Raw genomic sequence first — 27,760 nt, forward strand, 5'->3', positions numbered from 1 at the left:
TTCATGCATTATTGCCATCGTTTTCACTGATTTATGACACGGTGCATTGTCTTGGTGAAGCAGCACTTTCTTTTTCTTCAATTGATGTTGCTTCTTTCTTCAAGGTAGTCAATGAAAATTATTCCATGCGCATCCCAAAATACAGCCACCATAAACTTGCCAGCCGACTGTTGTATTCCCACGCTTTGGAGCTGGTTCATCGTGTTCAGTCCACTCGGATGACTGTCGATTGGATTTCGGAATGAAATGGTGGAGCCATGTCTCATCCACTGTCACATATCGATGCAAATACTCGGGTCTATTACGCTTGATCGTCTTCAAACACTGCTTCAACACTGAACCGAAAATTCTACACGTCGTTGTTTTTAGTCAAAAGTGAGCTCGCGCGGCACCCATTTTGCACACAGCTTTCTCATACCCAAATATTCGTGAATGATATGTACATGTTCAGTTAATATCTTTAAAGTGTCTTTTTAGTGCTATTTTATTCAGTTTCAATTTACGGTCATTCAAAATTATTTTGTGGATTTTTTAATTGTTTTCGTCGGTAACAACCTCTTTTGGGCGTCCACTGCCTTCACCGTCTTCGGTGCTCATTTCATCACGTCTAAACTTAGCACACCAATCCTTAATGGTCGATTTTCCTGGAGAAGTGCCCGTAAACTCGGCATCAAGCCACGTTTCGTTTCAACTGTGTTTTTTCCCTTCAAAAAGCAATATTTTATCAACACGCGAAATTCCTTTTTATCTATTTTTTTCACAATAAGAAAAGTTGCTTCACTCAAAATTCTATAATTACCAAACTAATGATCTGACAACTTTCAAATATACACGCATCTTTTGAGGGTCAATGCTGCCTAAACAAAATAGGGATTTAATTCTAGTAGCGCCATCTATGTGTCAGGCCGGGGACTTTTCAATTGACCTGTTAAGCAATTTCATTAATTTGTGTTTGTGTATCCTTAGTAATTAATATTATGGAATATTAGTAGTGACGTATATAGAATTATAGCTATATCTTTATGATTGATAACTATATTCATTTATTATGCTATTATGAATATATTAACTAGCCATTTATGATATATATCTTTTTGGCAGCATACATCTTCTGATGTTTATGTTCACAGTAAGTAATTTGACAAGAACAAATTTATTTTGACTTTTACTTTCATTGTTTTATGCAGAAGTTACATGTTTAGATTAACTTAATTTTCGAATCACGTTCTTCTATAAGCAGACCACTGTTTAGTTGAATTTAAATTTGTAAGCTGTATACGTATGTCTCGCAAATTGTATATCATACGTATTTGTCAGTTCTGGTAGCGTAAGATTTCTGAATATATTACACTCTAATGTTAGAGGTTCTAGAATTTTGAATATTAGTTGCACAAATTTGATTCCGCCTTTTTTAATGTTGCAGCTTTTTTTGGATAAAATATTTAAGACGTTATTCTAATCTGGATATTTAAAAAAAAGTATTTTAATATCAAGGCTTAGATTCTTAAAAGCATGCCCTCAAGAGGATGAAAGAAAGCCCGATATATGGATAAGGATTAAACAAAGGTTTAAAAATTATTTAGCTTATTCTGCTTAAAAGTTTGTCTCAAGCTTTAAATGCCTTTTTGTGCAATCTACCTTTGTTTACCTAATGGACATTTTACTTGATATTTAGTCAGCATTTTTTTTGTATATGCCTTGGTATCCTAGAGCGTGCATTTGTTACTATATTTAAAAACTTCGGGAAGTTAAAATGAAAATATATCGAATTCAAAATAAAAAATATCTTTCCATGGTTTGGACCATAGGGACACTATAAAGATGTCGACCCTTCTTAGTGTTTACATCACTAGCCTGTTGCTATTATTCATTCATTCTATCACAAAATTTAAGCTTATATACTAAAATACCCCCTTAAGATGAAGCTTTGGCCAATACTTGTTACTCAATAGCTAGCTAAAATATTTTGAGATATATGCAAGAGATTGGATTGGTTAAAAGGCAAACAATGTTGTTTATCGCATCAGTTGAATCGAGTAATTATTGACCGTCAAAAATCTGTTAGTGATTGGTTGATTGATATAAATCAAGAACTAGTTTTAATCGCATTTATTGATTGGTGATACGAAATAGATTCATTCATTTCATTTATTAATTCATTCATTCATTTGCTCTGAAGAAGAAAACAGGTGTTAATTTTATGAACTGTTTCTCGACTATAGGTGTAATTTCTGTGCTTGTGACATTATATTATATTATATTACTGGGTTGGTTGGAAAAACGTTTATGTCAATATGCGATAAATACAATTTTTGGCACATTTTATAAATGTTGTAAAGATATCTTTCAGAATAAAGTCCTGACAAGTATTGTGGGCGCATCAATAGACTACAGGACTGACTACCTACATCGAGACCTTCAGATATCCACAGTCAGTCAAGAAATCAAGGGAATTGCAAGGGGGCATGAGGAAAGGCTCCGCTATAGTCGGTACTCCGTATTACGTTTCTAATAAAGTAATACAGCGTAATATCGCTCTAGAATCCATAACGAGTATTACTCAAAGACTTAGTGCTAAATACTTCGATAGAGTGTGCACAGTGTGAAGACTAGAAGTTTTACTATCATCCGATCGGATTAATGGACAGATATATACAGATACACTAGAGCAAGATTTAAAATAGGATATTTTGCACAAAAGATCCCTCTTTTATATGTAAATAATAATTATCGCAAGACATACTTATCGCCCACATTGTTGACCCACTAGGGTAATTAAAAAAACTTTTTTACTATTTGATTTGATTTTTTTAAATATTTTAAAGTCCTTTTTAAAAACTGACGATTATCTAGACTGGACCTACTGTTTAAAATGGGCTCCGAACCACGGTTCCCGGAATTAAGACTACTAACTGGCGATTGACCAACCTAGAAATTATCCCACAAAACATCCGGTCCTACCCAGACTGGTTACTGGCCTGACTGGGATCATATTCCTTGTCAGATTTTGCGCTCTTGATTAAGGGCAATCACATTTATTAAACAATAACAAACATAAATTTACGACCATGCCCCAGTAGGATTCGAACCCACTACCATCGCAACATCAGAAGGACCGTCCTGTCGCCTTAGGTGGTTATAATTTATATGTTTTACATATGTTTATACCTTGTTATATAATAAGAAATATTTATGTATTTAATTGACCTGGTTTACTAACACTTTAATAAAAAATAAAAATGTATCTTCTTCTACTTCTACTCTTATAACGTTTTAATAATTTTTTACCATGTTGCCGCATTAACTCTGAGTTAAGGAGTATATCGAATTTTATATAATAATCGAATAGCGGGTTGCTGCCCTGCTAAATATTACTGTGGATACTGTGAATAACATCGCTTACAAAATGAAGAATAATACCTTAGATTCACCCAAGAAAACCCGTCTACATATAAAGTGGGTGACGAATCTTGACCATCTTGATATTGGCTCTATTCAAGACCAAATATACGAAATGTATAAGAACAGTAAGTATATAAACTAGTTTATCGATGTGAACATAATTTAATAAAATTATTTTAGATAAACTTGTCTCTTTGGAAAGTAAACGTCAAAAAATTAGGGACATGCAACTTGTTGAGGGATGTAAGACATCCTTTCATACACTCTTACAGGGCATAGGCTTTAAACGGTGTAAAGATAACCCTCGGAGAGGTTCAATGTAACTTCCAGACATTGCCTTAACAAGAATTCAATTAAAGGCATAAAATAATATAAAAAATTTGAATATTTCAAAATGGTTCATTGTGGCACTCTTGGCAAAACAGTAACAAAAAAGTATAAAGGCAATAAAAATTGATTGAAAAGGTAAAGCATTCGATAGGGTTTTGTTGTTAATTATATTTATTAATAGTTAATTGCAGATATATTGCTGATTGAGAAGGATTTTCCATCAAAAACTCTTTCGATATGTGGAAGGAAGCATTGTCAACCATAACATCTTCGGTTTGGATGAACTCGATAAGACATACAAAGAAAGTGATTGATAAATGGTGGCATGGTGAACATGTTTTGACAGATTAGAAATTAACAGCTTAGTGATTGAATTGGAGTCGTAAAGTGAAAGTGACTGAAGGAAACTTTCAGGATATGTGATAATGCTCTGCTATGCTGGAAATTCCTGACACAGGGTGATAAGAGTGGAAACAACTAAAGGTATGCACATAATTAATTGAATATAACTATAGAAAACGGTATTGTAGCGCGTGAAAGATTTGTGTGCACAGTGTGATTTGTAATTATTCAAAATTAAAAATAAGCATTAGGTTAGAATAGACATTAGACATAATTCAGTGATTAATTTTATTAAGAATGGTGTACACAGGTAGTAGCAGAAGAAACATAGATAACAAGATATATAACATAGGTAAGATAACAAGATGACTTTCCAAGTAAACACACCATCGAACGAACACACCTCTATCTCATGGATGGTGTGGAAAAAAATTCAATATATATATATATATATATATATATATATATATATATACTTTATAAAATTCAATTCATTGCTATTTATATCTATTTAAATGTTCTTACGCAATTTTATCACGACGTTTAATTAATTCAAATGTATTCATTTACTATTTTTATAACATATTAAGATAAAAGCTGAAAAACAAAACCTGTAATTTATTGATAAGGATATGAAGATTAGCGTGAGCGGTCAAATATCTCGAATGCTGATTGAAATATGATTGTTTTAACAGGCAGGCTGAATGTTAAGGCCAGTCTATTGAAAAAAATACTCGACAAAAAATGTTTGGGTCGGAAGCTTAACGATAGCTCGAAGGTTACAACAGTGAATACCCGGATAATCGGATAGCGTTGAATGGGATTAATAGAATTGGATAAAAATAACATTTGCTAAAATGAGTAATATGGTCAAATACACTTATATTGAGTCAATTCTAGTTTTAGAAATATTACTTTTTTTAAAGAGACCAAAATAAATCGAGTTAATTGACTGACCTTCTTTATTAAGTTCTTTACCAATTGTTCGCAAATTAACAGAAGACGGCAATAGTACCAGTTTTCGGAGTACTACATTTTAGAGAGATGGTAAGGGAATAACTTCAAGAAATATAAAAAGTCAACAAATTCCCTGGCTTACAATTTTATTTGTGTCAGTGGATGTATCTAACTAGCTTATCAATTCAGTACCACTCTTTAGAGCCTGAAGATATACGAAAGAATTGGAATATGCTTTGGTAGTATATTATTATATAAACTACAATGTACCATAATTAAAATATAAAAAACTTTTTGTTGTTCGTATATCTCAATCTCTGCATATTCTTTACGACTACTGTTGTTTGGGTGGATGTGATAAAATATCGGGGATGATGGTGAAAATATATTTGGTTTAAGGTGTAGTTAGTTCTGTATATCTTCTTTTTTAGATATTTTCTTTATATAGATTTAGATATTTACAAAATAAAATAGATAAAAGCATTATAATAATGTAATAAACGATCACTTTATGAATAATAATAACAAAATATATGAAAATAAGTCAGTTTTTCTTTCGATGTTTTTCAATTTTAAAAGAAAGTATGTCAGTGGTTCCTAATATATATATGTAAATCTTTAAAGTCCCTGAATGCCAACAGAGCAGGCTAGAATGGCTAGATAAAATAATATTAGAACAAACACTTCAACTTTATATCTAATGAAAAACTACAATGATATTGCAATAATATTTCGATTTTTTTAGTGATAAATTGGAGAAACATAAGTCATTTAAAGTCTCCTAAGATAAAACAAACTAAGTATTAAAGCGTTACTGAACAGTACATTTATATTTTGGAAAGCAAAATAAATCCGCAAATGTGTAAAAAAGCTAATTCTCTTAAAGCCTTGCAGAGATTTGTATCTTTAATGGAAGAAATGGTATTGGTATTAGCATAGGAAATCTAGCAAAATAATATTGACAGCAGGGAAAATTCTTTATCCATTATATTATAGTTTTTGCCCCAATTATAATAAATTGATGGGAACATAAAATTTTACGTAAAAGTATACAAAATATTACAACAATAGTTATTAATAATAGTAAGGATATAATAAATAATAAATAAATAATTAAAGATATAACACAATATGTGAACTATATTCTTAATTATTATATATCTATCTATTACTTTACAAGAATTATTCACATATATTTAACTCCAATATGGAAACTGTTATTTAACACTGTCTTTCTTATTTTATTCACAAAATAATCGGGCATCGCCTAAGAAATGTTCAAATATTTCAGGCCATCCAAATTAGAACGAACTACATGATGTAGCAGAAAATGAAATCTTAGAGTGGAACATTCTATTATCCAATTATCTTCTGCAAATGATAAAAATTGCGATAAAGGGGAAATTTTATATTTTTTTACAGGTTTAGAATTTCACAACAACGCGTGGGAAACTCAACATGTGAATTGAATTCTGAAAAATCATGCCCAGAGATATAAAATATATCATATTAAGAAAGTTGACAAGGCAAATCGGTGCATATACTATAATAAAACTCCACATAAATTAACACAATACATAACAATGAATAATAGCATCATCCCATATAACAACAAGAAATATAAGAAATATATTGGAGAAAATCCTAATAATTCATACATAATAAGTTACATTTGTATAAGTAAGTTTAGAACTGATATGGATTTAGTGAATCCAGTTATGGGGATGTTCCGCAAAAGTAATATATAATTTTTTCAGAACAATGTCATAGAACTTGTCGAAACGTGTAACCAAATCACTCTATAAAATTCGATTTTTATTGATACTGGTCGATCCTGTTGTCAAATGTCTGAAGAACTCTTTAAAACATTAGTGATAAACTACAAACCGGCAAATTTTGTAAAGCAACTTTCTAAGTTACTGCGGTAGCATTGCGAAGTGCTGACGTCATAATTTTTGTTGACGTGCATTGGTTGTTCTACTAGATAGACTAACAGATCAATCGAAAAGACCCCGGCCTAACACATAGATGGCGCTACTACAATTAAATCCATATGTTCTTTAGTTAGCCCTAACCCTCAAAAGACGCGTGTATAAATTTGACAGCTGTCGGATCATTAGTTTGTGAATTATAGCATTGTGAGTGAAGCAACTTTTGTAATGGTGAAAAAAAATGGATAGAAAGGAATTTCGCGTGTTGATAAAATATTGCTTTTTGAAGGGAGAAATACAGTTGAAGCCAAAAATTGGCTTGATGCCGAGTTTCTGGACATTGCCCGAGGAAAATCAACCATCAAGGATTGGGAAGCTAAATTTAGATGCGGTGAAATGAGCAACGAAGACGTTCATCGCAGTGGACGCCCGCAAGAGGTTGTTACCGACGAAAACATCCACAAAATGATTTTGAATAACCGTAAATTGAAATTGAATGAAATAGCAGATGTTCTAAAGATATCAACTGAACATGTATCATATCATTCATGAATATTTGGGCATGAGGAAGCTCTGTGCAAAGTGGGTACCGCGCGAGCTCACTTTTGACTAAAAACAACGACGAGTTCATAATTCGGAGCAGTCTTTGATCAGGCGTTTTTGCGTCGATATGTGACAATGGATGAAACATGGCTCCATCATTTCACTCCGAAATCCAATCGACAGTCATCCGAGTGGACTGCACACGATGAATCCGCTCCAAAATGTGGGAAAACGCAACAGTCGGCTGGCAAGGTTATGGAGTTTGTATTTTGGGATGCGCATGGATAGAGAGTCGCTATAATCAGTGTATCACCCTTGAAGGGAATTATATTAAATAAAAAAACTAATTTTGCCAAAAAAATTGTTTTACTATTAGGCCAGCGATTTTGCAATTGAATTGTTATATAGTAAATGCACCCATATACTCTAGGACTGATTATTTATACCGAGACCTTCAAATACCGACTCTTGCTTAGGAAATCCCGAGAATAGTAAAGAAACATGAGGAGAAACTCATCTGATACTGAAGTGTTGCTTCCGAACTCTTGGATAATATTCGAGCAGGGTTTGAACTCAAAAGAATTAAAATATTTGATCTTATAGTGGAGTGATTTTTATTTAACAGAAAAAAAAAACAATAGTGTTTATTAATGAATATTATAACTATAGATATATACCTAGTTTTTAAGTTATTGTAGAAATAAAAGTAATGAAGATTTATTTTTTTAGAAAATGTGTAAAATCCGACATGGAACTAGTTCAGTTATGCCCGGGTTGTGCAAAACTCAATGTTTTCTGAGATTAACAATGATCTCATAAGTTGATAATAAAAAAATAATCAGTCGGCAGGTTAATTTTCATAGCTGCTAAAAAGATATACCTTAGCTTGTATCAAACATGCAAATAACCTTTTCAAAAAACTACCAAAAGCGAATTTTTTAAAATAAAGTGATACCACAACGAATTATTTCATTTGCAGGTTTTTATTTTTCATAATAATGCTGTCTTTTGCAAAACCAAACCAAACATATATCATATTTAATTTAATTCATGTAATAATAATATTTAAAAAGTAATATAAATTAAATTAAGTAAATAAAAAAAGTATAATTAGTCTAAATTATTTTGAAATGTATTAAAAATGAGTTAATAATGAGTTATTGCAAAATATCGAAAATCAAACGTAATAACCACTAATAGTGCACTCCGTGTAACTGTAACAACGAAGCTGAAAATTGACTGTTACCTACCTTATACAGTTGTCAGGGTCATTTTTGCAATCCGTATTACACCTGAACCTTTCCCACGCCAACCAGCCCATGGGTGGTGTCCTCGCTAACCCATTCTCAAGTGGTACGACGCAGCTAATATGGACAGCTAATATAACTCCGACTATCGTCCATTTTCTAATCATTTCACTTTTTAATTTAGTCTGAAACAGATACGGAAAAGTTTTACGTCAATGTCATTAACTCGAGTAATAGGTTAAGAAATTTAGTGAAATGCGTGTTTATGTCTGCGTGTAATTGAGACAATGATGATCGTGACCATAAAGATATATATAGAGGGCTATTACAGGATTATGGACTATTATAAACGTTTCTGAAATTATTCAAAAATACATTTCTTCTAGAAAAGTAGACTTTCATATCGATGTCTCTACGTATTTAACCAATTACTACAAAGTATGATATTTATTCTGCGGCTAGATTTTTTGGTTTATGAATTAACCTGTAGCTATTTATATTCTCCGTAATTAGATGATAGCGACAAAAATCTATAGACAGAACGCGTTTTATTCCACTTAACCTGTCTGTACGATTTTTAAAAGATAGAAAAATAAACTGCATGTCTTAATGAAAATAGTATGAAAACATCTTCAGCGAACGCATTGAGAACTCATTTTGGTAAAATTACTGAACAATAAGAGGTCAATTGAAAAGTCTCCGGCCTACCATTTTTTTACCATTTTTTTTTTGGAAAAATTAGCTTTTTTTTTATTCAACATAATTCCCTTCAAGGGTGATACTGATTATAGCGACCCTCCAACGATTCGGTACCATTTTTGTAGTACGCTTTGTTCTTTGCTTCAAAACAGGCCTCAGTTTCGGCGATCACCTCTTCATTCGACGAAAATTTCTTCCCAGCGAGCATTCTTTTCAGATATGATTACAGGAAATGACACTCAATCACAGGAGTCACTAGGGGCCCCATCCGGAGAATACGACGGATGAGGAAGCAATTCGAAGCACAATTCATGGATTTTTGTCATCGTTTCACTGACTTAGGACACGGTGCATTGTTTTGGCGGCAGCACTTTCTTTTTCTATAAATGCGTTTGTTTTTCGGTGATTTTGTCAGTGTAATAGTCGCTGTTGAGGATCCTTCCTTTTTCAAGCCGGTCAATGAAAATTATTCCATGCGCATCCCAAAATACAGACGCCATAATCTTGCCAGCCGACTGTTGCGTTTTTCCACGCTTTGGAGCGGGTTTATCGTGTGCAGTCTACTCGGATGACTGTCGATTGGACTTCGGAATGCAGTGATGGAGCCATGTTTCATCCATTGTCACATATCGACGCAAAAACTCGGGTTTATTACGCTTGATCATCTTTACACACTGCTCCGAATCATTAACTCGTCGTTGTTTTTGTTCAAAAGTGAGCTCGCGCGGCACCCATTTTACACAGAACCTTCTCATATCCAAATATTCGTGAATCATATGATGTACACGTTCAGTTGATATCTTTAGAGTGTCTGCTATTTCATTCAAGTTCAATTTACGGTCATTCAAAATTATTTTATGTATGTTTTAAATGTTTTCGTCGGTAAAAACCTCTTTTGGGCGTCCACTGCGTTCACCGTCTTCGGTGGTCATATCACCACGTCTAAACTTAGCATATCAATCTTTGATGGTTGATTTTCCAGGAGCAGTGTCCGCAAACTCGGCATCAAGCCAAGTTTTTGCTTCAACTGTATTTTTTCCCTTCAAAAAGCAATATTTTATCAACACGCCAAATTCCTTTTTATCCATTTTTTTTCGCAATAACAAAAGTTGCTTTACTCAAAATGCTATAATTCACATACTAACAGTTAGTGCTAACTAAAAAAACACAACTGGATTTAATTCTAGTAGCGCCATCTATGCGTCAGGCCGGGGAATTTTCAATTGACCTGTTACATACATTTTTCAAGACAAGTTCTACGAAATACATAATTTGGAATAAATTATTAAATATGTGTGTGTAGCAAACTGAAATGCAAGAGATTTCAGACATTAGACGCGTTTTTACTAATGCAATTTTATTTTGTAAAATGTATAGTTTCTTAAATGTTTTAATACATGCTATTGATCCCTGTATAATGACGTGTTTATTATAGGAACTATTACTTATACATAATTAACTTGATTCTTGTTGAACTTTAAGTTTTATTTTATGTATTATAAACAAAAATAGTTGATTTATTTTAAGAGAAGTTTCTTTTGGTATCCAATATTATGTAAACAGTCCAATATTCTTTTATGGTGAGTGCTTAAACTAAACATTCGCATTAGTCGACGACAGTATAATCGAACAGTTCATGATGAACAATTCCTTTCTTGTTCCACCAAACTCTTAGTATCTTTTTCTTTGTTGTCAAAGTGGATTTAGCAATTATTTGTGAAGCTTCTCCGGACTTCGACCATGATATTTTTCGCACATTTTAATGCATGTGAAACTTAAGTATCGAGCTTCTTTTGATATATAGTCTTGTATAAATACGAAATATAAATATGGAAATATATCTGTTTTACAATTCGTGTTTGGTTCCATAGCGATAAACAGAGATATTTTTAAGAATTTCATTCAGATTTTAGTCATGTTTTAAGCATATCTTTCATAACATAAAGACCTTTCTGGAATCTTCATGACACGAGGTAGTGTCATGTTTATACAGATTTATATCTAGAATATTATATGAAGTTTTACTGTACAAATACGCTAGAGTATGAATATTTTCTACTATAACGTATATACTATATATACTATCTTCATATTTTATTTTTAATTACTTATGATACAAAATATAAAAACCAAATCCTCAAAATTATTAATGTATCCAATTTAACCACATCTATTTCTTATCTTTATTTTTTCTAGGGCAATTTTGTTATCGTGAAAGATTCTTAAGATATAATATTATTTAGAAGTTATTTTGCATAGCATAGTAATTCTCCATGTTTCCATGTCCAAGTAGTAGAAAAAGCTGTATAGTAGAATACAGGATAGGATTTGGGAAAATCATTTATTCACAAAAAATATTTTTCAGTATATTTTAAAGTCTCCTTTTACCAACTATGGGTTTATCTGGACTGGACCTACAGTTTAACGTGGGCTCCGAACCACGTTTCTCAGTATTAAGCCTACCGATTGGCGAATGACCAACTTTAGAAATGATCCTAGAAGACATTCGGTCTTACCCAGCCTGGTTACTGGCGTGACTGGGATGATTTTCCTTGTCGGATTTTACACTCTTGTCTAGGACAGTCACACATTTTAAACAATCACAAACACAGATTAAAATATATTTAATAGGAACCCTGAAAGCTCGTGCGATATTTTAGGAGTCAGAAAGCTGCGTGTGCAAGTGGTGGTATTGTTTGTTGCCTACTTTTAAGACGATAAAATAATAAACGCATTTTTTTCTTGGATCAGTTTCTGCATTTTCATACAACTATTAACAGTTATTATGCCTACCCTTTTGTTATATATCGGTTTCATACATGTATATTTTAACTTAATATTATTTCATTAACTCATTCTTTGATTCATGATGTGATGCATATTACGTGATCGACTAATCTGGCTCTGAGAATCGCTGTAATACTAAGAACTATCTAATGATAATTAACGCATTGTTTGATCTTGTTAAATTGCATAAAATTATTAAATACATCGAGATATTTGTTCCTATACGTATAAATGAGACATACGTTGGTCATTAAAAACTTCCTTCCATATACAGTGGAAGTTTGAATATTTTTTGCTGTTTTTTAAACAAGTGGAATTATTTAAATGAACATAGAATTGTGATCTGGTCGATCAACAATTGTTCAAACTGAACGTGAGCTAAGCATTGAAAGAATACTGATATTATTCAAATAAGGGTAGGACTGAGTACGTTTTTAGTCTGACGTCAGTTGGTGAAAATTTGCGAAATCTGTGAATATAATGTTAATCATATAATAATTATTAAAATTTTGACAAAGGTTTTTAATATTTCATATTTTACTAATGTTTATGTAATATTAACCAGATTATTATTTTTTAAAATTATATATCTGTAAGAGCAATGTAAAAACTATAAAAACGTATAATTACTCTAATTCAATTTGTGCCCATATCTTGATTAAAAAAATACGAACCTTGACTTAATTATATTTATCAGTTCTTGAGCATTAGTTTATTGTATTGGAATAATAACAGTCTTTTATTTTATTTATTGTGTGCTGGATATAACACCAACTCGACTTTTTCAGTTTCAACTTATATTTTTATATCTGTAACAAATATTTACCACAGAATATTATTTATTTTATAGTGTCATAGATAAGTTTGTGTTATAGTGTGACATACTCAAGGTGAGTTACAGGAAAAGGATTTGTATATTTACTATTTTATTATATATAGCGCCAAAAAGGTTTACTTAATAAATATGTGGATCAGCCAACGATGAGGTAATTATTTTTAAAAATTTTCCTTTGATGGATTATATTGCTGAAGTTAAATGGAGGTCTGATATGAATTTGACTCTACATCAGGGAGTCAACTACTATTATCTTGTTTTGGATGAACTTGGTTGTTCAATTATTAATAGATTGAAACGGTTCTTCAATCTGTCGAAAGAAGACGCTGCAAACGGCTCAAAAGAAGCCATTACTCAACATCATAGAGGGGGGGGGGAATGGGAAACTAACATTTTAAGGCCAGAACGGTTGCGTCATTTGGTAAAGACTATTTATAACAAACCACCACTATATATAGTGACTGACTGTACTGAACAAATGTGTTAAATACTGTGAATGTTTTGATTACATTGAAATATAATTGAAATTCAAAAACGAGTAACCAAGGAGTTTAGAATTACTGACGTTACTAAATAAGAACAAAAGTGCTCTAATGCCAATTCCATATATAAGCTATCAAAGAGGGTCTTTAATATTGGTGGTAGTACTCACATATACACTTTTTTTACTTATAATATCTATTTTATTTACAATCTATTGTTATGTTCATGATGGTATATGTTATAATAATTATTGTGATGCTGATCTTTGGCTAATTCACTAGGTGTTGAGGACGACACAAATAGTTACTGAAAATAGCTGTTAAAGTGCTGGAAGCGTTTGAACTTTCAGCAGGAAGTCAAAAGGAAGACCTCTCATATAGGTTTCCTTCTCTTTTTCAATATGAAATCGAGCATTGTCATGTAAAATAATTTAGTCATTTGCTGCTATATTATATAATCACTATTTTTCTTTGAATACTCAAATTAATTAACTGAAATTTCCCATGTTGGTTTTGTTCGATTTCTTTTTTCGAGTGTAATTTTTTTTTGAAGCTTACACTCCGACGAAATATATTCGCCATTAGTTTCCAAGGTTTTTAGTAACATTTTCTATGAATGAAATAAGAAAAGTAAAAAGGTATTGGTAATTGATATTATACTGATAATCAAAATGATGATGAAAACTGTTGATGGTATATCTTTATTATTAAGATAATTACAGAACAAGAGGGTCTGTATAATCGTACATTATACAGAGCTGCTTTTTAAGAACCCATTAAATTTTTAAGAGATTTCATAAGCAAATTTGCTGGAGTTTACTCTTAAATCTACCTGAACTCTCCATCTCATTATGAAACTTGTTGTTAGTATATCCCTACACGTCCACAAAAGAGTAAACAAACTACGACAGTTTGTAACAAACAATCATATCCCGAATTTGTTTGAAAACGAAAAAAAAGTTTCTAAGTAAAGTAGGCATGTCCTGTCCAGAAGGATTGGCAAGATAAACTTTGAAAAGAGGCGGATTTTAGCTTTGATTATAATATTTTCTTATTTCCACACACTTCATCTTAGAAAAGATTCTGCGGCTTGGACGATTCGGCTTATTACTTCGGCAATAGAAGCTACTTTTTTCTCCGGTATTACTGATTTTAAATACTTGAGCTCCTGCACTTGATAACTAAGTGAATCCACAGTAATAATACGATGAAAAACATACGATTTCACACCTGACCAAAGAGTTTTCAATGTCTCTTGGCTTCAACTCATAAGGTAAGAAACATCCAAGTTTTTGATTAATTCCCATATTCTTCAAGCAAATTGTTTCTTGTGTTTGTTTCAACATTTCTTCATATTCTTTTTGTATTTTACACTAATCATCAACAAGTAATACCTTCATATCGTCGTCTTCAAATTTTTGTGGATGTCCAGAACGCTCTTTGTCTTCGGTATCAAAATCATTACTTTTAAAATGTTGATTTCAGTACTCAGATGTTGAAATCGATGGAGCATGATTGCTATAGGCTTCACACAGCATTCGATGACTTTCAGTCGCGTTTTTCTTCGAATTGAATAAAAAAAAGGAAAACATCACGAAAATTCGATTTACTCTGTACAAATTAAGACATTTAAAGTTTGACAAAATCTCACATACTGAAAAACTGAAAAGTGAAGCTTGTCACTGAGATTTTAACATGAAGTTGATTACAAACGTAACTGATATAATTTAGAATACCACCACCTGTTACAAATCTTTTAAAATTAATGTATAGGCCTAACAGTTCATCAAAAAGAAATTTGATTTATTTGGATCGTTTATTTAAATAATTACAATGTTATTTCTGTTTTATTTATATAGCAACACATTATGTGCTGTTCTTCCGTTATGAAATTCATCGCAACGACGTGTGGGAAATGGTCTTGTTTTAATGACACTTTCACTTATTATCACGTTCGAACATTTTTCTTATTTCGGTCTACATTGAACGGAAGCCGTCACAATAGAGTGACCGCAAACAAAGAACTTATTTCGGCTCGGTATTAATTATGCTTAATTGAAAACTTCAAAACAAACACGCGGCGCCGCCGGTCAGGTTTATCGGCATCGTATTAATGGCGAAAATGAACTTTTCGACGCGTTTTAATCTAAGCTGTTACCGTTTTTTTTTTCTGGCGTTTAGGCTCCGGATACGGTCGGAATGTTGCAACTTCGCTAAACGCTCGAGTAAAAGAGAAATTGCTTTTTAATATTCAGTACCGCCGTTATGATGTAATATCTGATTCAAAACATTTCACTATGTCTTTGTTGTTATCCTGTAAGTGTTATAAATTGCTTTTATTTTTTAATAACATTAATAGGAGTGGTGCTGCGGAATATTAAAAGGTTGCGAATAATTAAAATGCGAGATTAGTCATTGCTACAAATAATATTAGGTTCGTGTGCGAAATTTTGCACTTTCTTTATTTATTTAGAATGTTTATTTCTTGATTTTTAATAGTTGTTACTTATATTATTCATTTTTTTGAAGATGGCCAGCTAGAACCAAATGGTCTATTGCTGATGTCGCTTTGGGTTCCGGATAGTCTAAGTTCCATTTCCAAACTTGCTGAAAGAGCAATTCTTTATGCTCTTAATGATTTTACGAGGACAAGCAATATCATACCAGATGGGCAATTCGTGTTCCGCGCCAAACACTCAGCCGTTCATCAGGCCCATCGGCTGGCCGCAAAAATCAACTGTGTTTTTAATTGGCGTGAAAGACTTGGAGCGGTCCTCTTGGACCTAACCAAAGCCTTTGACAAGGTTTGGCACGATGGCTTAGTGGCGAAATGCATCCGATTTGGTCTACCTGATGACCTAACAGCTCTTATCGAATCATCTCTGTCAGGACGATATTCTCTCTAGCCGGAAAACCATCGACGCAGGATTTCCACAAGGCTGCCTCCTGGAGCCCGCTCTATTTAATAGTTTTCTTTCAGATATCCCTAGGAGACCACAAGTTGAGGCAGCTTTTTACGCAGACGACACTGCTTACTTTGCTTCTTCAAGAGTAGCACCGCACATCCGAAGCAGACTCCAAAAACAACCCGATGAGACGGTCCAGTGGTTACATTTATGGAGGTTGCAGGTCAACTCACAGAAAACCCAGGCCATCTTCTTCCACAAGAAGTGTCTTGCACCGAGCATTTCGCGTCTTAAAATTGAGAACGCCGAAATCCCATGGTCAGAAGAACTCACCTATCTCGGTCTTGTCTTCGATCGCAAATTTAGGTGGAATTCCCACATTCAAAAGTTCCTCCATAAAGGTCAAGGTATTGTTAATTTGCTGTACCCGCTTATCAACCGGGCCAGCAGGCTTCCTCTCTCTATAAAATCTCTCCTGTACAAGATGCTAGTTCGATCAGTCGTTCTATACGGCACCAGTGTCTATCTAAAATACGTCTCATCTAGCCAGGTGGGACGTCTTCAAGTCTTTCAAAACAAAATTCTCAGGAGAATAATCAATGCCTCTTGGTTCGTCAGGAACAATCAAATTCATAGAGAAACAGACGTCTCCAAAGTTCACAATTTTATATCCTAGGTTTACTCGATATACATATATAAATACATATATATATATATATATATATATATATATATATATATATATATATATATCGAGCCTCGATCATGCCTCAGCAGGATTCAAACTCGCGACTATCGCACTAGCAGAAGGATCATCCTGTCGCCTTCATCACTACACCAATCATGTCAACTATATTTTTTAATTAAAGAAAGTTCTCGTAGCCCTATTAATATTAGTGCCTTCGTATTACAATTATTGTAAAATAAATATTAGAATATTTTAATCAATTGTATATGGATTTATTTAATTACCATTTTAAATATTCCAATCTAGTTTTTATCAATTTTAAATGGTCGGAACAATTGCAAGCGGATGTCGCCTCACGCGAATTTATAGATTATTAGGCCAATGTTATAACGTTTAAAAATAAATAGATAAAATTGAAGCGAATTTTTAATAGCATGTTGAAAAATGACGAGGCAAAATACAAATCTGACTAATAATGAATCGACGGTATTATTTTATAATTAGAAAAAGCAACATAAAGATTCTATAATAAATATTAACTTTTTTAGGTTATTCTTAAATATCTCTTTATAGTAAGATATCTTTACAGGAAAATACTGTACAATTCTGATTTGTATTAATTGTTATTCACGCGTTTATATTAATATTGTAAAAGCGAATTATTTTTTAATATAATTTTTTTATTTGTTGTTACCTCTGCTCGATTTTTTGCAACATGTTTAGGCCCCTCCTCGAACTGCATTTGCCAAATGTGATAACTTAACATGCCCAAGGGCTTTTCGAGCTCTATGAAAGTTCATTTATGCAACCGTCACAGTAACTACGTTTTTCAACCGTGCTGATTATACAGTATTTTACATTGCACAACACGAGTTGCCCAAAACGGTGAGTTTCTCACAAAGTATTCCAGTTTTCTTTTTATTTTAATTCTATTCATTTAACTATTTATTTATGTATTCAGTTATCTATTCAGTTATCTATTCATTCATCTATTCAGTTATCTATTCATTTATCTATTCAGTGACCTAAACATTTATTTGTTAATTTATCTATTCAGTTATCAATTTATTCTGAACATTCTCCACTATTTATTTATTTAATAATTATAACACATAATCACTATAAATTAAAGATAATAGTATTACGGTTGCAACTGTAAATATAAATTGTAGCTATCTTATAAGCCAGAGGCTAATGCCATAGTGGCGAAAGTTTCTGATGTATAGTTATGATCTATGGATAATTTGAAGCATATATAAACGCCACCGAAAGTGTTTTCTACTGGCTCTTGATGGCAGCGTATCTAGCGTATGGCTTATAGTTTTCTCCCTTGAATTCTTGGCTCATTTGTTAAATTGTTTATTTATTTTAAAAATTCAGCTTAATATGATGTACTTTACAGTACTTTATATGATGTTTGTTTTTTTTTGTGTATATATTTTTTTGTAACTAAAATAAACAACGCCCATATAGTAAAATTTATTCTACAATATTTAATTAAATTCACTAAAAATTTGACGTCTTTCAGTTTTTACCAATGCACTTCGGCCACATTTATTAATAGTACTGATATGTAATATTTAGCGTTTCCTAAATATTAAATACACGGCAAACTTTCTCTTAACCAATGTTTCGAAATGTCATTAATAATGCGATATTTGTCTCGGAGTATCAAGTTTTAGTTAGATAAGTTTCGAGTTCCCACGATGTATCTACTTAAGAACTACTGATTAGATCACGTCCGAGAGATTAATACTAATCAGGTCCTAAGATCTGTGATGATTAATCGTTCAATGATGACGTCTTTAATGATGTATCCTTAGCGGGCCTTACGCCACTAAAATCACTACGCTCTGAATTGATTGGCAGGGAAGCAATTTCGATTTTATGTAGACCGATTTTGCAAAATATTGGATTTATATTGGGCTTTAATATATTGAAACTAATTTTTAATAACACTCCACATAATATCTTAAATTGCTAAATAAGATTTTGTTTAAATGGGTAATAATGTGTTCTGATATTGGTCTCATTATCTCATATATTTTAAATTTATAGTTCTGGTAATTTTAGATTGCTTCTAGCTTTTTGCCGTGATTTTTTTTCATCTTAGTATCGTCCAAAGTTTAGTCTAGATACTGCTGTTTTGGTGTGAGTAATTTTTTCTTGGTGAAGTTGTGGGTAATTCATCTGATGCAACTTTATCTTTATGCAATTGATGTCTTTAGCCTGCTATTAAAATACAAGTTTACCTGTAATTATTAGGTGCTTGCATGTGTTATGATAATATTTTCACTTAAAATGACTTAAGAGAAATATTGGTATATTTTAAATCATTTGTATATTCTTTAAACCTCTTGCAAGTTGTGGCCGAGCGTTATCATGATGACTCTGCGTCTGTTACACGGTATTGCTTGTCTTTCTTACAAAAATATGTCGTCAATCAACAATCTGATTCTGGTGTCAATGTGAATGGCTCTCTTGGACCAAGTCATGACTTCGCGCTTGAGATTGTTCAGCAGATGCACATTTCACTGGCAGAGACATTGAGTTATAGAAAAATCTTCTATAGAAAAAAAAAATGAAACTGGGATATTTAGACGGTTCGAGATGTCATTTATGGATCTTTCTCTTTGCACATAATGCCTGGAAATAATTGATATATCAACTGCTAAGCTCTCTGAAATATATTTACAAGCATTTGAGCTGGGTTTCCATCCAGCAACACATTTTTTTGATCCTCCAAGTCGTTCTTTGTTATTGACAACAAAATCACCACTCTTGTCGCTGAAACCAAAATTGACAATTTCAATATGACTGAGCATCATCATACATTTATAAAAGTATTTAATATATTTCGGTAGCATATTTATTCAAACAAAAGTAATGGATATCTAAAGTGTAATTTTGAGCGTTGCATGATTAGGCTGTTTAACAGTTTTTTATATTTCTACTTCCCATCTTTACCAATAATATGGATCAGTTTTAAACGTTGCAAATAATTGTTCTACAGACATTTATTTTATCGTGTGTTTCGAAGTCTAATAGCTACTTTTCGATCAAAGAACAATCCAAGAGCGTCAATGTAGTTAGTAGCGATTTCATGTTATGATTTCATTTTGATTTAGAAGTTTTGTATTACGTCATATTCTTCTGATCCTTCTACATACATAGGTTCAAATAATTCCAGTTTTCAAACAATATTCAAACCTCCAAGGCAAAAAGCACTTCTTTCTTTGTCTTTGAAACAGAAACATATAAAAAAACAATGCTTCAATTCTTACGAGAACCAATATCTTTCTTGGTTTAAAATTTACATGTTTAGGCGCTGATAAGTCATTTCTTAATGATTTGATGATTTAATAACTTCTGATCATTGAACATTCTTAGCTAGCTGCTTGGCGCGATCTTTGCCTTGCAGATCTTCGTTCTTGAAAAAGTAAAATGTTTCGTAACTTATTTGAGAATGGATCGTATATACTTGATAAAGTATTAATTATTGTTTCAGCTAATTAAAACGATGATTGTAATTCAATCATCAATAAATAAAATGTCTTTTTCTGTATACATGTCTAACCAAATAAAATAAAATAAAATTTTTAATAATGTCATTTTCGGTGCCCTCTATTGTACAATGCTGCGAACTAAATATAACAACCAATATTTATAACAGGTCAATTGAAAAGTCCTCAGCTTACCATAGTAAAACATATTTTTTTTGGCAAAATTGTTTTTGTTTAGGTAATTTTTAGATACTATTTTTGTAGTACGATTTGTCTTTTGTTTCAAAATAGGCCTCAGTTTCGGCGATCACCTGTTCATTCGAAGAAAATTTCTTCCCAACGAGCGTTCTTTTGAAATCTTAGAACAGGAAATAGTTGACGGCGGCCAGATCTAGAGAATACGTTGGATGAGGAAGCAATTCGAAGCCCAATTCATGGATTTTTGCCATCGTTTTCACTGACTTGTGACACGGTGCATCGTCTTGGTGTAGCAGCACCTTTTTCTCTTTTAATGTGGCAGTTTTTCGGCGATTTCGTCTTTCAAACGGTCCAGTAACGCTATGTAATTTATGCTGTTGATGGTCGTTACTCTTTCAAGGTAGTCAATGAAAATTATTCCATGCGCATTCCAAAATACAAAATACAGTTCTTTGAAGCAGGTTCATCATGTGCAGTCCACTCGGATGACAAGTATATTTTTTCACTTCAAAAAGCAATATTTTATTAACACGCGAAATTCCTTTTCATCCATTTTTTTCACAATAACAAAAGTTGCTTTACTCAAAATGCTATAATTCACAAACTAGTAATCCGACAGTTGTCAAATTTATACACGCATCTTTTGAGCGTTAGGGCTAACTAAAAAGCATATGGATTTAATTCTAGTAGCACTATCTATGTGTTAGGCCGGAGACATCTTATTCTAAGTAATCTAAATTTAAAACGAGCTTTAGAATAATTGAATTATAAAGCACAGCAAGTCGTTATGGAATATTTTGTTGTACTTCAGACCCTTTACAGTTTAACACCAGCATGACACTGGTATAATGTTTTATCAAGTTTTATTTTGTAGAAAGTAAAAAACTAGAAAGAAAATAAATTGACCTAAATGGTACCGATACACTTTCTCTCCAAATAAAAAGAAAACCTTGGAACTAAAAAACTCGACACTGACTACATATGCTTAGAGATCATGAACTGTTTTTGCTTTTATTATTTCAATGGCCGGATAATAAGTTTTCGAAATAATTGGAATGTATTTTGGGATCTGATAATGATTAAAAATATTTGGCGTGATATTTGACATTGATAATATTACCCATTACAACATTACAGGACTATAGTTATTGTCATACGATTCATTGAATTGAAATGTCAAAATACTAATTAGCATTATATTCTTATTTTGTGGGGTTTACTAAACAATACTTTATTGTTAATATAGTTGTAAAATGGCAAATGCTCAAATTATTTTGTAATGTCCTACAAAGCAATTCGATGACCCAGATTCGAACATTTGATCTCTATTATTTAATAAATCGATACTTTCATTACTGCGATATGAAAAGAGTCTTTCCATAATGATCATTTCGTTTTAATAATGCAGAGGCCGAAAAAGGGATGACTACGATTGAGATTGAGATGGCTGTATGAAGTGAAAATCATTTATTGGAGATATGCTGGTTGGAGATGAAGGAATAGGACGGAATGAAATAAGGAAGAAAGCCAAAAAGTGGATAACGTGAAGAAAAATGTTAACAAATAAAATAAATACTGGATTGACTTTTTCGCGTTAGCTTTAGAGCATCTCGGTGGTTATGTGCGTGAATTCAGAGACCGATAATTCTCCTAAATTTGATAAATTCCAAATGCAAAAAATGGAACTTAATGGTGAATATTTTTGTTGGATGATTTTTTACGATTTTCGACGTGGATTATCACAACAAGAGTGCATCGATCAACTTAATTTGACTTTTGGCGATGAAGCTCCATCAAAAACCACCGTGTATTGCTGGTTTAGTGAATTCAATCGTGATCGTAGTTCGCTGTCCGACGAGTTTCGTGAAGGTCGTCCAAAATTGGCTGTGTACCAGAAAACATCGATGATGTGTGCGAAATGATTAAGTAAGATCATCATGTCACCTATTGTGATATTGAGGCTCCCCTAGGCATTAGTTCCACCAGCATATAGGGCCTTTTTCGTTGGAAAAACTGGTCATATTGCAACAGTACTTCTAGAGGATCGTAGAACAGTAAGTTCTGATACACAACCATTTGTTTGCCAGAAGTCTTCGGTGAAATAAAGGAAACAAACAAGAGACGCCGGATTGTTCTCAAACAAGAGAATATTTGAGCACTTAAAACATCCAATTGATGGACCATCCGCCATACAGCCCTGATTTGGTACCCAATGACTTCTTTTTGTTCCATCCGTGAAGAATAAACTGCGTGGTCAACGATTTTTATCACCCGAAGAAGCTATTGAAGCGTTCAAAAATCATGTTTTGAAGATACCTCATTCGGAATGGAATAAATGCTTTAAAAATTGGTTTAAGCATATGCAAAACTTTATCGATCATCGTGGCGAGTAACTAACTATTTGTTTTTTCCTATTTCCGAAATATAAATAGTGACCCTCGTATGAAATTTTTGGTTATCAGTACTTTAATACTTTCTTAGTGATTTTTGATATTGAATTCAAAGGACTCATCTGATACTAGTTAAAAGTGGTTGATTCGTGGAAGTAGTGTATTGGGAATGTTCTAAGAGATGCACTTTTTACCGTCAGTCACAATAGATTATGGAAAACTCTTCTTTTACCCGACAAGCAGTGATACCGGGATGTTCAAACGGTTCGAAATAACATTTCTGGACATTTTCTATTACAATTAATCTCTGGAATTAGTTGATTCAGCAAGTGCTAAGCTATATGAAATTTATTTGAGCGTTTGAGCTAGGTTTCGGTCTTACTGACATCAAAATTACCACGTTTGTCATTGAAACAAATACCGATAATTACAGTATAATGATGCATTATCACTATACGTTTCTAAAAGCGTTTGGTGAATAACTGAATAATTCAATAATACTAAATGGAATAGACTAAATGGGTTGTTTTATATAGAGAAATATCAGAACAATTGAATTGAACAGTTATGTTAGGCTATTTAACAGTTATTTGCATTGTTACTTCGCGTCTTTACAAATATATATTGTTAATCATTCTATATGTATGGGTCAGTTTAGACGTTGGAGATAATTATTGTACAGAAATTTGTTCTGTCGCGTCTTTCAAAGTCTAATGGCCACTTTGCGTTTAATAAACAGTCCAAGAGTATCAAGTGATTTTTAGTTATGATTTCATTATTTTTTAACAGTTTTGTAGTATGCCATGCGCTATGCTAGGGAATGTTTAAATAATTCCACGTTTCATCAAATATCTGTGGCAAAAATCACTTATTTCAATATTGTTTTTCTCAATTTTTATTAAACCGCGAGATGTACTCTGTCCTCAACGCTGGATCTTCATCCAGAGTTGAGCACAGAATGATGGACAACGTTTTTGCTATTAATCAGTTCTGGTCGATTATTTAATTGATTGCTTTTTAAATACCACCAAACACCTCAAAGCCTCCATATTCCTCGGGACCAATGCGAGCTTTGGAATATTTTGTGGAGCCTTTCTGGGGTTCAACCATGATCCTATTTGCACTTTGTTTTTGTACGCAATCCACTTTTCATTGTTTTTAATAATTCGCTTCTATTATGGCTCGATTTCGTTTTGATTCAACAGTGACTCTCAAATGAAAACTCTCGAGCTTCTTTCGGTATCTTTTCTAGAACTGAATATAATAGAAACTGATGAAATATTATGCAATTTTAAAATCTAATTGTTGATATTTTTCAGCTCTCTATACACTGTTTGTGTGTAAGAACTTGAAGTTATTGGAAAGTAACCACACTTAATACAATATGAAATCTATTTGTATTATGTATTCGAGACATTTTTATAGCTGTCAAGAGATATTAGATAACCACCAAACACGCGAATTTAGAATTATAATCGTGATATTTGATTCGCTTTTTGTCTGCTTCATCTTTGTTCTGGTCAACGACATTTGATAACATTTATGCATATTCTAAGCACCAAATTTATATCTTTTAATGATTCTAGAAACCTGATTTTAAATCTTGTTTTTCATTGATATAAAATGTATTCGGACTCTGTTTAACGTATAAAATAATTTAGTCAATATTTAAAATATGCAACTATTAGTCGGGAAGCATTATTGTTTATATAGCACCTGCTATAAATACTGATAATTAGCATTTTGTATTAATGATAGATTCTACTGCGTATATTTCGAAGCCTATCATTTCTATTGCGTGATAATACATCAATCAAAGTGGAGGTATGAAAATAATAAAAAGTGATTCAGAGTATTGCTATTTCAGAGTAATAAAATTATTGAACAAAAACATTTAGATTAGAATTTTTTTGTATGTCAAAGCCAAACTGAACTAAAACTCAAGAGTTAATTCGGCAACATTGCAATATTTCGACGTCACAAATATCCATGATGCATTACTAAAAAACCTTTGAATAGACTATATTTAGTTTTACTTAATTTTATCCTCGCTTTTGTCGTTAGTAGCTAATATTAAAATTTTTGTCAAATGTATCTATTAGGCGCTTGTACGTGTTTGAGTCAGCAACATCTATTGGTGAAAATGTGAAAGATCAATATAAACAACAACCTATCTTAACTTTTAAACCCGACGGTTTTGCAGGGTTTCGGTCTTGAAAAGTTTCGGTAAAGTGAAAAAGAAAATTACAATTCATATGAGCACATAATAATTCCAATTGGTAACTGTCATTAATTTAAGAAGTTATTTAAATTTACAAACATTAACGATACTATGGTATATATTATATACCAATAATACTAACAATAATAATGCATGCTATTTATGATATGGTAACATATGAAAGTTAGCTAACAGTTCTTAATATTCATTACAATCCCACTAGCAGTTCCATGCATAATACGACAAATGGCTTCTGCTTAAAAACTAATTAAATTTAATTATTTCTAAAATGCACATTGTATTGGATATAAAATTAATATTAATATTAATATAAAATATCTCTTGTTAGGGGCAGAGAAAGTATTGAAATATAAAATTGTTTAATAGATCTGTTGATTTAATTGGTTAAACAGCACTGGACTTGCCATTATTATATCTATTGAAGGAGATAACAATGCTCTCTTGTTGTTAGCTAAAGAGGCTGACTTTTATTTCTCGAAATAATGAAACTGTTGTTGCAAAGACCTTGGTTTAAAGTATTTTGGTGGGTGAGTATTGTTATAGTTTAATATTCACTCTATAAAATTGTTAAAACGTTTTTCAATAGTTACTGTTAATTCACGGTTATGAAAGTGAAATGATGATGATGAAAGAAAACTTATTTCCACTCAAAAATATTTTTGGGATGTGAAATCAGCTAGAAGTTAGAAGTGGCGAATACAGTGGATCTTGGAGTATTTTTGTAATTGAATTTAGTAATTTCCGTGATGCTTTTATTTGTCCTTTGTGAGGGGTGTTTATACTAAGTATCTATAAAGGATTATACAACATTTTAAAACTTATTTTAACCGTGTTGTTCTGAGGATCAGATTTAAAAACTAAACTTAATTAACATTTGATAAATGTACTCCCAAGAATGTTATCAAATATAATTAGTTTTAACATTATAGTACATCTATAAACTACAGTAAATTATACAGCCACAATAGTTTATAGGTTAGACTCATAAACACTTATCACTATTGCTTTCAAGTATTTTGCATACGTCTGACAACTGGACGACTTTGACGACGTATTCGAACTAATCAGACAGCATAGTGTCTCTTTTTAACTAGAATTAAATGAGAGGGAAAATATTGTCTGATACTGAAACGTATTTACAAATTGCGACAGGCAATACATTAAACATCTTGATGACGTATGTACAAAAGTATTTTGATTATAATATGAGTTCAAAGGATTTCTTATTATTTCAATCTCCAGTTAAGTACACTATTGTTAAGCAAACACGACAAGTTCGACGTTTATATGTCCATAATCGTAATCTCTCTTGGTGTTTTTTCGCTAATCGTTTAATTTCTTCGCTGACTGATCCCTAAATATTTGAATGGATATCTTCTTTACTTATATACCATGGAGTTGGCTGTCGTTAGTACTCTATGTATAGCTGTTTCAATATTGTTACTTGTGGCGAGTAGTGCTGTATCAACAACAAATGTGGGTATTGTTACTCCTTCGCATATAAGACTATCACTGGTATAAATACAATACTGAGTAAATAGTGAATAATGAAGTAAATACAATATTGGTCCAAGGAACCTTGTCCTCGTAGAAATGTACCAAAATTTTTTAGATCAACTTTGAATCTATATATTTACCACCGTGTTATATTAAAAAAAAGACTATTAGTAATATAGGATTTGATAATTTGGCTCAACTTACTAAGTGATTTGCTTGTCAACCTGAATTTAAGGACTTCATGTCATACTTTATCAAAGGTAAGGTCACGTCTAGAAATATAGTTGAACAAATTTGCTTTTTTTCTAGAGTTTTCTCCATTTCATCCATAATACGATGTACCTGATCAATTGTTGACTGTTTATTTCTAAATTCAAACTGGTGAGGTGGGGTGAATTGATTTCTTCAATAATTAGTTTTTGACGTTTTAAGACCAGCTAAATACATGATATTTTAATGATGATATTTTATCCCAATTTCAGGGCAATATCCCTGCTTTAGAATCACAATAATTTTCGCAATCTTTATCCACTGCATAGGCACATATTGCACAAAACTTACTGAACTACATATTTATGTTTGAAGAACGATATTAAACATGACACTGAAATTAACGTCATATTACATATTCGCAAATAAAAATTGTAGTTTTAATACGAATTTAGGTCACTAGCAATTATTAGTTAGTATGGGCAATTTTGTCAATTATTAAAATACAAATCGGATTAGATAAGACATCAATTAAAACTGCTCCTAATATTTTTTGCTAATATTAATCTTT

The 27,760-nt window shown here is 32.1% G+C and overlaps 1 protein-coding gene across 2 annotated transcripts in view; it reads right to left on the bottom strand.

The window, feature by feature from the left end:
* The window catches only part of LOC143205295 (alpha-N-acetylgalactosaminidase), an 83,968-nt gene that overhangs the window by 49,186 nt on the left and 7,022 nt on the right, over positions 1 to 27,760 (bottom strand). For both annotated transcript variants that reach the window (XM_076418525.1, XM_076418526.1), the window contains exon 2: positions 8,756 to 8,937. In XM_076418525.1, coding sequence (XP_076274640.1) covers positions 8,756 to 8,919 — 164 coding nt within the window. In that variant the 5' untranslated portion in view covers positions 8,920 to 8,937. The remainder of the gene's footprint in view (positions 1 to 8,755; positions 8,938 to 27,760) is intronic.

This window comes from Rhynchophorus ferrugineus, unplaced genomic scaffold (genome assembly GCF_030347505.1).
Source record: "Rhynchophorus ferrugineus isolate W39M unplaced genomic scaffold, kcgeb_rfMv2 rfM11, whole genome shotgun sequence".
Taxonomy (NCBI): Eukaryota; Metazoa; Arthropoda; class Insecta; order Coleoptera; family Curculionidae; genus Rhynchophorus; species Rhynchophorus ferrugineus.